Source organism: Lampris incognitus, chromosome 19 (genome assembly GCF_029633865.1).
Source record: "Lampris incognitus isolate fLamInc1 chromosome 19, fLamInc1.hap2, whole genome shotgun sequence".
Classification (NCBI taxonomy): domain Eukaryota; kingdom Metazoa; phylum Chordata; class Actinopteri; order Lampriformes; family Lampridae; genus Lampris; species Lampris incognitus.
This window is the reverse complement of record NC_079229.1, coordinates 28,200,940-28,214,032: the sequence shown is the minus strand read 5'-3', so window position 1 is coordinate 28,214,032 and position 13,093 is coordinate 28,200,940. Positions and strand designations below refer to the sequence as shown.

The 13,093-nt window shown below is 41.9% G+C and overlaps 1 protein-coding gene across 2 annotated transcripts in view; it reads right to left on the bottom strand.

The window, feature by feature from the left end:
- rbm33a (RNA binding motif protein 33a) overlaps nt 1-13,093 on the bottom strand; it is a 46,944-nt gene that overhangs the window by 16,413 nt on the left and 17,438 nt on the right. For both annotated transcript variants that reach the window (XM_056299571.1, XM_056299572.1), the window contains exons 4-9: nt 7,064-7,143; nt 6,595-6,886; nt 3,215-3,370; nt 2,789-2,957; nt 2,271-2,488; nt 532-865 (exon numbers count right to left, since the gene is read on the bottom strand). In XM_056299571.1, the coding sequence (XP_056155546.1) occupies nt 532-865; nt 2,271-2,488; nt 2,789-2,957; nt 3,215-3,370; nt 6,595-6,886; nt 7,064-7,143 (1,249 nt within the window). The remainder of the gene's footprint in view (nt 1-531; nt 866-2,270; nt 2,489-2,788; nt 2,958-3,214; nt 3,371-6,594; nt 6,887-7,063; nt 7,144-13,093) is intronic.

Below are 13,093 nucleotides of genomic sequence, written 5' to 3'. Positions count from 1 at the left end.
TGGGGGAGAAAAAAAGAAAACCACTATATATACACACACATTTACAGAATAAACACACATATGCACAACAAACAAACCATACTTCCATTCCATGATAAAAGAGCAATGCAATGTGTGTGCGTACACACACAGACAGCTAACAAAATTTCAATCATAGCCTGGACAGCCAGACCAGATAAACCCATCTCAGGGAATGAAATGGCGATGCTGCCAGGGGAAAAAAAAAAAACAGGCGGATAAACCCATTACTGGCTGAGAGAGCTATTCACTTGTCATTCAACCAAACAACAAAATGACATTCTAATCCAGACACCTTTCAGTGCAGTGCAAGGATAACTGCCAGCCAATATGGCAGCATGTACTTCTCACTGAGCATTCCATCACCCTAATGTTGAACCCAGAGACATATGGCAGACAGAGTGGAAAAAAACCTCCACCTTTATTGCTGTACAAATCCAATGTCATCAAGTGCTTTCTTTTTCCAAACCTCTACAGAAAACCCCCTTGGATGGGTAATGAATATGGGCCTACCTTGTACGGGGGAAGAGGCGGGGCCTCTGAAGTGGGGGTTGATGTGGATGTTTTTGGGCTGTGGAGACTGCTGTTGTGGCTGGTGTTGTTGGTTGAAGCCGGGTGGCGTGGACCCCATCATGCGTGGGGGTAGATCCATCTGAGACCGCACTGGCGGTGAGCGGTGGGTCATATGGGGAGGGATGAGGGGCGGCAGGGGTGGTTGGACCTGCGGGCCCCTGTGCTCTTGAAAGGCAGAAGGCCCTCGGAGGCCTGGGACGTGCTGATGGTGGTGGTGCTGCTGGGACTGCTGCTGCTGATATTGAGGGTGGTGAGGAGGAGGCAGTCTTGAAGGCTAATGACATAGGAGAGGGAGAGGAAAATCAAACTGTTAAAATGAATCTGGTTCTTGCAGAATTCTGCCATCCTTGATTGTTGCAATCGTGCACTGACGAGCAGACATGTCAATTTCAAACTAAGAACGATGACTGCTTCTAAGGCTGGGGAGTATACCAAATATTTAAGATATAGTCACAATTTAGTTGGAGATGTAAAAGCAGGCAACACTGTTGGTGTCAAAGTGATCTTAATGCATTTTTTTTCCTGTCAGCTGAGTTTCCTAAGACCGGACCAGCTGCAGGAATATCGCGAGTATGAAAGAGTTGGTAGAGCACTAATCTCATGTGTCCAGACCTCCATGTTGTCAAGCTCACATAGAGTTTGCTGACAGGCTGCATTGTAAGCAGTGTTAATACTCGAATAAGAAAATGTGAATAACCATACATAACTGGCCATAACAAATGGCCACACAATTAAGATTTGGAATTAGAAGGTTGTCTTCATACAATCAAAATATTTTCTCCATCAAATAAACCGTGATAAAAGCCATCAGCATTAAGTCCTTAAAACCCTCGGGGTTCTTGCATCTTTCAATTTCTTTTTCCTATTGCTTTCAATGCAGAACTCTTAAAATTGTCTACTTCCGTTCTACTACATTTAACAGAAAGTCATGTTTGCTGTGAGTGCAAAGAGAGTGCATCCTCACTATACTGATATGTTTGTGATACAACCTTACATAGAGCATTTTGAGATACCGATGTGGACAATGAATAATAACTGCCCAATTCAAAACTCCAAACAAAATTCAATTGCTTTTGTTGCATGCACCACAGCTGGTTCATATAATTTAACTTGCATGTTTAAAATAACTTTCCTTGCCTAGAAAGCAATACCTTCAAAAGGCCTTGCATGAACTGATGAGCAATGTAAATGAAAGGATTATATGCTTGGGGAGCTATCTAATAATAAAATGCCCACAAAAAAAGTAAATCCTGGGCAAAGAACAAATTTAATTTTGTATAATGCTGTCTAAATGGACTCGTGCCAAATGACTTGGTATAATCCATATATCAACATTGATAAGGGGAGCAGAGGAGTTGTCTAATTGACTTTTTTCCCCCCCAAGAGCCCCCATCTCCCACCCCCATAGAAAAGGTTTTACATAACACAGACAAGCACAAGAACAAAATACTTTAAATCCAAATACATCCAGTGTTGTTATATTTGTGATGAATGGGGTAAAGGTTAAGCCTGCAGAAGAACCATTTCAAATTATCTTATCCAATGAAGCCCTCGCTTTCCCTTCAGTCAACCTTTTACAGAGGGTGAGCCAAAAGGGAAGCATTATTCTATGGAGACATATGACAGATTATCCCTTTATACACGTTCCAACAGATTATTCCTCATTCCACGTGATTTACCTGCATTCCCAAATTTGACATTAGCGGAAGCCTCTGGTCATTCAACCTCCCTCTTCCTCCTCCGTCATTCCGGAAACCTGCCATGCCAAACCCTTGGAAGCCCCCACGTCCTCTACCTCTTCCACCCCCTCTGCCGCGACCTCCGGAACGGCCATGTTTCTTCTGTCTCTCTTGCTCCTCAAATTGCATTAAATCTGCCTTAGCCTGTTCTGAGAGCTCTGGAAATGGAAGGGAGAGAATAACCACGTGGTTGAATATGAACTGTCTGCAAATACTTGTTAATGAAGTGCCACAACACTGGTGTTGTTTGACTACCTGTTTAAGCCTACAATTTGATTTGACCTCAAAATAATCAGGTCAGGTCAAATCAAATGTGTAACTGTTGTATAATGTATAACTGTTGTATGTATAACTATTGAAATCTGGGGCTGAGATTTGAACTGGAAAACTATCTAGGGCTTCTATCTGGATGTGACTGTGTAAAGAATGTGTTTTTCCCAGAAGTCATTTGTATTTACCCAGCGTTTCAGGGATGTTTCTTCTTTTACTTCCTGCATCAGCCAACCGCACGACGGAGATGTCTTTTCTCTCAGATTTAAACCGTAAGCGACCAGACTCTTCATCTTCATCTTCCTCTTCATCCGATTCCTCCTTGGCTTCTTCCTCTGGCTCGGCTTCGGTCTCAACCTGTGAACATGTTCGACTTTTGAAAACAGTTTATCATTTCAATTCTGATTCCACTCACCAGCCATTTTTACAATGAACTACCAAGATAAAGTTCTTGAAACACAAATCAGACTGGGCTTATGAATCCATGGAGGTATAAGGTCAACAAATGATCAAATGTCTGTAGCCCATGTGTGTACTTCTGAAACCCCAATCTGAGACTAATGACAGCAGGAAGTCCCCGGTGCAAAAGGAAGACAGAGAGGTTTCAAGCCTACCTCCTCTGATTCCAGGAGCTGGGAGCTAGCGGCAGTATCTTCTTGCTCCTCCTGCTGCTCCACCCCCATCTCACCCTCTTCCCTGAGGGCCTCCTCGTGTTGGGCTCCCTCCTCATCTAGAGGTTCATCAGCATAGTCTGCTGTGTATTCATCATCCTAAACAATAAATTGAAAATCCTGTGTCAATGAAAGAGGTTACAGAGGTCTGATATGAACGCGTATCACTCATATTTGCATTCACAATGGGTAAGAAATTAAGCATGAGGTGCTTCAAATACTTGACCCTGTATCTCAAACACAACAGCTAGAATGTCAAAAAAAGAGTAATGTTTTGAGCTATGACAAACCCTCAAATCATGGGAAAACTAATATATATATATATATATATATGAAGGAAGTATATCAAATGAAATCCTAAAGCAATTACAAGTATATAATTTTTTCAAAGTGTCTGTCTTGCTGAAATATTTATTAAACAGACTTAATAAGTGAACATATATGCTAAAATGTATGTATTTTGGGCTTCAGACCACTGGAAAATTACCTATAAAAATCACAAAAAAAACCCCTAAAAATTAAAACAACACACTGAGCATAAAGCAAAACATTGAAATGTTATGGAGGAGATTTGGGGTGGCTACCAAACAGTCTCCCCCGCCCAACCCCAAATTACCATAACAGTGGGTGCAAGGCTTCATTACTATTCCTGACAGCATTTGAAATTCAATGAGATGTAAATGTTTGACATGACATACAAAAATACGAGGGGAGATAAAAACACTCCTCTCCGGTTCAACGATGGTGAAAATATCATCGACTGACTCTTTCCCAAATCACTCCTTTATTGGCCCCATTGTAAGTTCATGACTCGGTTCTAGCAACATCACATGCAGAAGCAAACATCGGAAGGGGGGTGGCAAGTTGGTTTATGGCGCCCCCAAAATTAATTTTCAAGAGATGTTTGCTGCAACTGTTCCCTTTGAAGCCAGCTGCATCGATAGACACAGCATCTATCCATCCGCCGTCATTCTAGATAGACAAGCTAAAGTAAAATTTTATTTATAAAGCTATTTTCAAAACCTAGGTTACAAAGTTCTTTACAAAAGGGACAAAAGGTTAAAAGAACAAAGAAGAAAGATGAGAACAACACAAACATTACAACAGGACATTGTCCCTAGGTGTGAATGTGTCGGCCCTTTGATGGCCTGGCGGCCTGTCCAGGGTGTCTCCCCGCCTGCCGCCCAATGACTGCTGGGATAGGCTCCAGCATCTCGCGACCCGAATTCGGACAAGCGGCTTGGATAATGGATGGATTAAAACAGCGCAATAAAACCGCAAACAGAGACATCACAAATAAAAATAGTGTACATGACTCAAGCACAAAAACACTCAGAAAAAAAGATAGGTCCTCAGCTGTAACTTAAAACACCCAAGAGAGTTTGCTGACCCGACTCCCAGGGGGAGACTGTTCCACATCCTGGGACCCAGGACAGTGAACGCACGGTCCCCTCATGTTTTCAGTCTTGAATGAGGTACAACTAGCAAGCCTCGTTCAGAGGACTTGAGGGGCCTAGCAGAAATATATGGCATTAGTAGTCTACTAATATACTCTGGAGCAAGATCGTTTAAAGCCTTTTCGATTAGGAGGAGTATCTTGAATTGAATCCTAAATGGAAGCCAGTGTAGTGACATCAGAACCGGGGTGATGTGAGAGCGATATGAGGTCTTAGGTCTTAGTCAGTAGTCTTGCTGCAGACTTTCAGACCAACTGTAACCGGGTAACAGCATCTTGGCTTAGGCAGGAATAAAGAGCATTACAGTAGTCAAGTCCATTTTATTTGTCTAGCCCAATATCACAAATTTGCTTCAGGGAGCTTTACAGCAACACAACATCCTGTCCTTAGACCCTCGCATCGGATAAGGAACAACTCCCTAAAAAAACCCAGTAGTCTAAATGGGAAGACACAAAAGCATGGATAACCATTTCCAACTGCGGGAAAGATAACAGTGAGTGTATTCTTGCAATATTCCTCAGGTGAAAAGACAGGGCTGAATAACTGTCTTGATGTGTTTATCAAATTTCAGCTGGTAGACAAAAATGACACCTAGGTTTTTGGAAAAAAGAAATCTTTTTTTTTTTTATTAGTGGCCAATGAACCGAGGTGTTGGAAGATATTAGAAGAGACCTAATTGCAGTGAAAACCAGAACTTCACTTTTACTGTGACTTAACTGAGCTAAGACCAATAAGTGCAAAGGAATAGATAACAAGAACACAGGACCTGCTAATGATTCAAACAAGCCATCGTCACTTGACGGCAAGAGTTCATAGCCTGAATAAGGTCAAACTGTAGAGAGTGGTGTTTGGTGCTGCACTCCATTAACCTGTCAACCAACAGCACATATTAATGCAGAAAAATACCCTCCCCAGCAAATGAGACGGATGGACAGGCCCCGAGGGGACACAGCAGATTAATCCTTTAAACTGTTCCACATATTACCTCTGAATGAATACCACAGCAAACACAAATGTCAAGCCTGGCCACTTTAGTGACCTTGTAAACACAGCCTGGTTGTTATCACATACAAGAATACAAATGTGCCTCCACAACCTACAGATATTTTCCAAAAATAAGCACTGAGCAATGCAGTGCAAGGAACCCCAGTAAGAAGGTCAATGTCTTATCTTCATATGGGAGAAAGAAGAGGCTGGCTAATATATCTTTGTCAGGTGCCAAACGCCATCACACCTCAGTAAATGGAGCATAACGGACATTTGCACACGGATCTCTCCTTATCTATGATCCTCTTAGCCCTGGCTAAGAGGGAAGGGAAACGAATGAAAAGGAAACTCGCATCAATCATTAGAAAAGTGTATGGGGTGTCCTCAGGAAGGTCAATAATCTTTTCACCTGAGCCAGACTTTATCAGATCCAGTCTAAAGCCGGAGATAAAAACCCCTCGCATTGACCTCCGCCGACTGGCAGCACATCTCCCCCACACAAAGCGCTACCTCAGCCCCCCACTCCCAGATATGGGGCTCAAGGTCACAAAGGCGTGGGGATTGGGAGTCAAAGGCAGAACATTACCCTGCGCCAAACAAGCTGTCAACACAAACTTTGTTAGCAAGACAGCAAAAATTAACTGGCGGGAAGTGATAATGAATCTAATCCTCCCTTTGCCCTGCAACGCCAACGCGCATCTCCTTCCCCTGAAAGGATTTCAATCCCCACCATCGTCCATACCGAGACAGGAAAACTGACATTATCTCTAGGACACAATAGACTTCAACAGAGGAGGAGGAGAGGTGGGAGGCTCTGTGTTTGAGTGCGTTGTGTGCGTGTGCACACAATACAACGAGCACGCAAAAGTGAGAACTCACTTGAAATTCACTGTCTATGGGCTCATTGATTTGGATGTCTAACACTTCATCCTGGTAGCTTTCGTCACCCTCAGCTAGTTCTCCAGAGTATTCCATTTGGTCTTCGTGCATCTCCAACTCGTCAGCGTATTCTTCTGTGTACTCATCCTCCCCTTCTTGCAGGTAGCCCGCCTCCTCTGTGGCCCCTTCCTCGTAGGGTTCTGTGCTCAGGTTCACAATGTCATCTGTGTAGTCACCCTCCTCCAGGTTCTCCTGCTGGTCATAGGATGTGCCCATGCTCACATCCTGGCCGCTAAAAAAACATAAATAAAAAAAGAGAATGATTCAAAAACAGTGATTCAATTCTTCACCAAAAAAATAAAAAGTGATAATATGCACAATCTTGTACTTATGTCAGTTTGACAGGTAAAAACAACGTATTAGCCCGATTCTGACATTAGTCCAATTCGCCTGGACATAGCTGGTTTACCTCATATTTTGATTGTCATCATCATCATCACTTTGTAGAAGGTCATCATTTAGCTCTTCATCGGATGCTCCTGGAGTAGTCTAAAGAAAAAAAAAAGAAAAAAAAAGGAGCAGCCATCAGATCACACCATTCTAATGATTTTTAAAATGTGCCAGACTAAAGCAGTGCAAATACATTTTTATTGCACTTGAGGCAACTGGTATGAACAAGGAATATATATATATATATATATATATATATATATATATATATATGTGTGTGTGTGTGTGTGTGTGTTTTTTTAGGGATGGAGGCAGGGGATCTCCTCCAACCCAAAAGGATGCTGTATTCCCATGTGGTGAAGGCAATCTGGGCAGGTTAAAGCAGTTCTCCTTTGTCAGCTGTACTTCCTTCTGGTGCACATCAATAATTGCCCCTGTGGAGCAGCCACCTGCCACTTAAGTCCAACGTTCTGTTGCTAAGAACTATATGTTCTGCCATTGCTAACAGGTATTGCTTTGATAGTGTTCCTTTTTCTTATTTGCAAGCGAAGAAATAGTCACTTCCTGGCCTTTGTCTATATTGATTACTTGTATAGGCAGAACTTTGGAGGGAGACAAGGTACAGATGGGGACTCAAGTCGCACCTAAGTCACACATACACAGTCTTTAAACTAGACTTGGATCTTGTCCTAAAATGACTTCAGACTTTGGCATTGCAACTTAAAGCTACAATATTAAGGTTTTTTCAGTTAACAGAGTGAGTTTCATAGAACAGTGTAGTAGCAGTGCAGTTATTTCATTATAATGTTGGTTAAGCACTGGTTCATGAATAAGCCCCAAAGTAAGTATAAGACTATTTCTTTACATTTATAGATTATAAACTGCAACACATTACACTCTTTTCATGGCATTAGCACAGTTTTTGGACAGAGGTGGCCACACAAGACTCCAGAGATTTGGAAATAGCAATTTTTATAAATATTTCACCTTAAAGTACAAATTACTACAAAACAAAAATGTTGGTATAGCTAAAACTTGCTGATTTTTTTTTAAAGTGCCGATTATCAATGACAGTTTTGCCAGTCATGATGGACAAAAATCACGTAGGTGTATGGAAGTGGTTTGGAGGGAAAGGTAATGGAGGGAAGGAGGGAGCAGAGAGAGGATGGCTTTTTTGGTTGAATACATTTAAACTCTAGCTCAATCTTTCTCATTTCTCCAAAATTACATACTGTAGCTTAAGGATTTGGAAAAATGAGCCTCCAGCGATGATATTAAGAATGACTCGGCAGATTTACTTCCAAGATGTAGGCCTAAAAGGACTCTTATTCCACAGCAGGCATAGCAGGTTTTTCTACCTTAAACTTCGCAGAACGCTTAAAACTTACAAGAAGCCTCGCGGAAGAGCCATGCCAACCCACTTGTATCGACGTCACATGGTTCTTGAATACATTTTATTAAACATGGTTGAATTACTCATTAATGACTTTGATAGCTTTTCCCACTGGCATTTCTCAGCAACAGCCATACAAGTACTCTGATGAGCCAAAACATTATGACCACTTACAGGCGAACTGAATAACGTTGACCCTCTCCAAACAAGGGCACATGTCAAGGTCTGGGTAGATTAAATGGTAAGTGAACAATCAGTTCTCATAGTCAACATGTTGGATGCAGGAGAAATGGGCAGAAGTAAAAACCTGAGCGACTTTGACAAAGGGCCAAATTGTTATGGCCGGACGACTGGGTCAGAGTATCTCTGAAACGGCAAGGCTTGTGGGGTGCTCCCAGTCAGCAGTGGTGAGTACCTACCGATTAGGGGTTGTCGCAATATACCGGTATTGACGATAACAGTGATATTACAAAAATGAAATATTGATATCATGTTAATAATACACATATGATAATATCGTCAAAATAATCTAGCATCTCTTAAATAATTTCCGTTTCTTTCTGCTCTCGGTTTGTCTCCCTCACATGATGCAGTAACTAGCTACTCTAGCTAGTGTGGTGATCGCCCAAATTGTCCATCCATCCATCCATCCATCCATCCATCCATCATCTGAACTGCTTATGCTGCCCAAATTATGTTGTTATAAAGAATAGAAACGACATTTCTATCTATCAGTCTGTTTTCGCTCACCACCACACACCCTCTAGTCCCATCAACTGGTGATATGGCTCTGATTTAGCCGCTTTCGGAAAGACCAACCCTTTACGTTCCTTTATGAGGAGTTGCATAAATCAGTATGGCGACTGACACCGGCGGGTAAAGAGCAGGGAGACGTTAGACCTCCACTTTGTCAGCCTACCCAGGCCTTTGCATCATGTTAAGTCCACGTTTGTTATATATTCGCATGTGTGTCCCCGTGAAAAATCATCTCCTCTCATCATCTCAAGGAATCCGTCGAGGATGCGGCAGCTAAACATCTCCAGAGACTCAACAACAGCTTAATAATCACTCACCACGGTAACCATGAGTCGGCAAAAGCCTGATGACCGTTTGTCTTTTTTTTTTCTTGCCTTTTTTCCTCTTGGCTAAAACTTTGGGGGTTTGTGGATTTTTGTTTGTGAGTTAACTGAACTGCGGTTGGGAATGCTTGTTTTGAGTTTTGGTTGTTAGATAACTGGGAAATCCCGAAGTGGAGTATTTTTGTTGCGTGAACTGAACTGATAGTGATAACCAGGAAATCCTGAAGTGGAGGTTATAGAGGAGTGGAGTAAACTGAACTGGATTATATGGACCTACTTTTCTTTTCCTTTTGCCCTAATATAACCTTTGAAAATTGACTTGACATGTGGTTGAGTTTATTTAAATTGGTGTTTTATTTCCCTACCTTGCAACTGATTATAAATTTGTTTGTGTTGTTAGAAAAAACAAACAAAAACCAGGGGTCATATATCCTTTGTGGGGTTTGACATCGACTGAGACCGGTTTAAACTTGGTCAAATGCTACACTAGCTAGCTACCACCACAGTGTGTGGCTACTACTGCCGCGCAAAATTGTGTCATGAAAATTAGCAAGAAGAAAAAAAAAACATGTAAGGACATGGTCAGTGGACGCAAAATCACAGTCTATCAGCGGTTAGTAGTCAGCCTGTGGTCTCACACAAACTCTGTCCCTTGCTCCCCGCAAGTGGTTTTGTTTCAGTTGACACTGTATTGATGGCAGATATTAGGTCTTGAGGATCTTTATCCGTTCATCTGGTTGCCTGCGCATCATACTCTCCATACATTTTACAATTCCATTATAATTCTGTTGTCCTCTTTCAATGTTGTATTGTGTAAATTGTGTAAACACAACATCCATTGCACTTTGTCTGTCTTGGGAGAGAGATCCATCCTCTGTTGCTCTCCCTGAGGATTCTTCCCATTTTTTCTCCCTGTTCAAGGTTTTTTTTTTTTTACGGAGTTGTTTTTTATCTGATTTGAGGGTCTAAGGACAGGATGTTGTGTTGCTGTAAAGCCCCTTGAGGCAAATTTTTAATTTGTGATATTGGGCTATACAAATAAAACTGACTTGACCTGACTGTTTCACTGTCCATTAAGTGTAATAGTTCTTTTTGTACACTTTTGCAGTTATGATTACACTCTCTCCAACTCTCTGCACTCATGTTTTGAGTGTAATTCATTTGCCAAAATGAATTACACTCAAATTAGAATTATTTAACGAACTCAATTGCAATTTTTAAAAAAAATTTCTTACAATAAATTGAATTGGAAAAAAAAGACAAAATGCAGAATAAACAAAGTTAACGATGATTTTGACTGAGAGCATTTTTTTCTTCTTCAAATTTTCAATTTGTTGCATCACTTTGACACGTGCCACCTACCTAAACATGGTTGCACACCAGGCACACCCCTTCATGGTAATGGTATTCCCTGATGGCAGTGACCTTTTTCAGCAAGATAATGTGCCCTATAATCTCCCCGCCAGGCAGAAACCTGGAGGGGATTATGTGTTTGGTCACATTTGTGTGTGTGTGTGTGTGTGTGTCAGTGGCTAGTCTCACAAACTACTGAATTTATCAGCCTACATTTTTTTTGTGCATAGTAATGAGAGTGCAGTGAAGAACCTCTCATGGTTGCGGTGAATCAAAATATTGGGAACTGAAACCCTCTATCAAAATATGTTCAGAGCGATGTGGAGTTTGAGGAAAAACTCAAAACACAAACAGATTCTTTTCAACGTCTTTACTGAAACTTCTTCGAAGTGTTACAAGTCAACCGCAAACTGGTACCAGGAAATGACTGTCTAAACAGAAATTTGGCAGTTCTTTGTTTGACAGAAACCTATATACCCCTTAAGATCTGGAGCTCATCACACAGTCTGTAACTCGATGTGTATGTGGAGTGCATGTTCGTGCATGTGAGGAAAGTATGTGTGCGAGCTCAAGAGGAGAGTGTGGGTGTTAGGGGCTTATGTTGTACATGGGATAAAATGTGTGTGTCGTATAGAGAGAGGAGAATCCATGGACCCAGCCAGACCCTAAGTTATATGTATGTGATGTGCATGTGGGTGAAAACATCTATGTGTCTGGACAGGAGACTGTATATGTAGAGAGAGCGATATAGAGCTTGTGCGTGTATGTATGTGTGTCTATGTATGTATATGTGAGTTATACAATATGTAAATGAATCCTCTTAATCCTCTTCAAAAACCTTTGAAAAACATTTGTCCTCACTATCGCCACTCCCTCTCTCCATTCACTCTCAAACTCGCTCGACCAACGCTGCTCCATGCATCCCGATCTAAGTCAACCGTGCGCATGCACGACACGTCTACGGTCAAGTAAGATCGGGCTGCGACGTTATGTATTCAGGTATTAGTCTTGAAAGTGAACGAGAAGTTGATTGTATTTCACTAGCCAGCAAATCATTCACTGCTGATCTCAGCACAGGAGAACTGGAGGAACACTGGAAGAGCCACAATTCACGTTATTCATCTTGCCGCCACTCAGGAAGTGCCATTGTCCCCCAATTTTAAAACTCGACTAAAAAAATACAGTTTAAAGAATAGGATTAATTACAGTCATAGCTGGAAATCCTCTCAGTCACTACAATAAAACATTTCCCGAGCTATGTTTTCTCACAGTTGTTTTATGAATGAAAGTCAATCAGCAGAGCAGCCATTCGCCTTCATTCATTTTATAGCAACCCCAACAGTTAAACACATCTGGAGTCTTTTAATAAGGGCTTTGAAATTATGATAGCCTGATCTCTGTCATTTCATGTCAGACTTTTGGTCGCATTCATGTGAGGGCCTGCCTAGGAGGCTGCGCATCCACAGACTGACAGGCAAAACGTTCTCATTAGGTAGGATTTTTTTTTTAGCTTGAGCTCTGGCTATTAAACCCCTCCCCCCACATTTCCCATTCAATCGACTTCGGCACTGGGCAAACGTTTTATAATGGCAGGGGAAAAAAACTGTTTTTTCTGTCCATCTGTCTGCTGCACAGTTATGACTGTCTGATCAAGGACCTCTCATGGTTGCAGTAATTCAAAACCTTCAGAAAACCTGCTTTACACCACAATTGAGTGCTAAATCCTCAGCTGGTTTTTCGCCAAAGTCTGAGCACCGGAGAAGGGGAGATATGCCTGGTGAAGAGTTGCAATCTACTGAGTGCACTCCTCTAGTTCAGGAATGGTTTGAGGAACATGATGAAGTGTTCAAGGTGTTGCCCTGGCTTCCAATTTCTCCAGATCTCAATCCGATTGAGCATCTGTGGGATGTGCTGGACCGACAAGTCTGATCCACAGCAGCTTCACCTTGCAATTTACACGACCTTAAGGATCTGTTGCTAATGTTTTGGCGCCAGATACCACAGGACACCTTCAGGGGTCTTGTAGTCGATGCCTCGGCAGTTGGCACTGTTTTAGCGAAACACGGAGGACCAACAGCACATTAGGTAGGTGGTCATAATGTTTTGAGTCAGTGTATACGCGTTCTCCAATTGCTCCCCTATATGTTACTTTTCATTGGTACTGGCATTCCTGCCAAGTGTTCAAATGCAATGGCACACAAACAGGAAACGCATTGAGTCTACC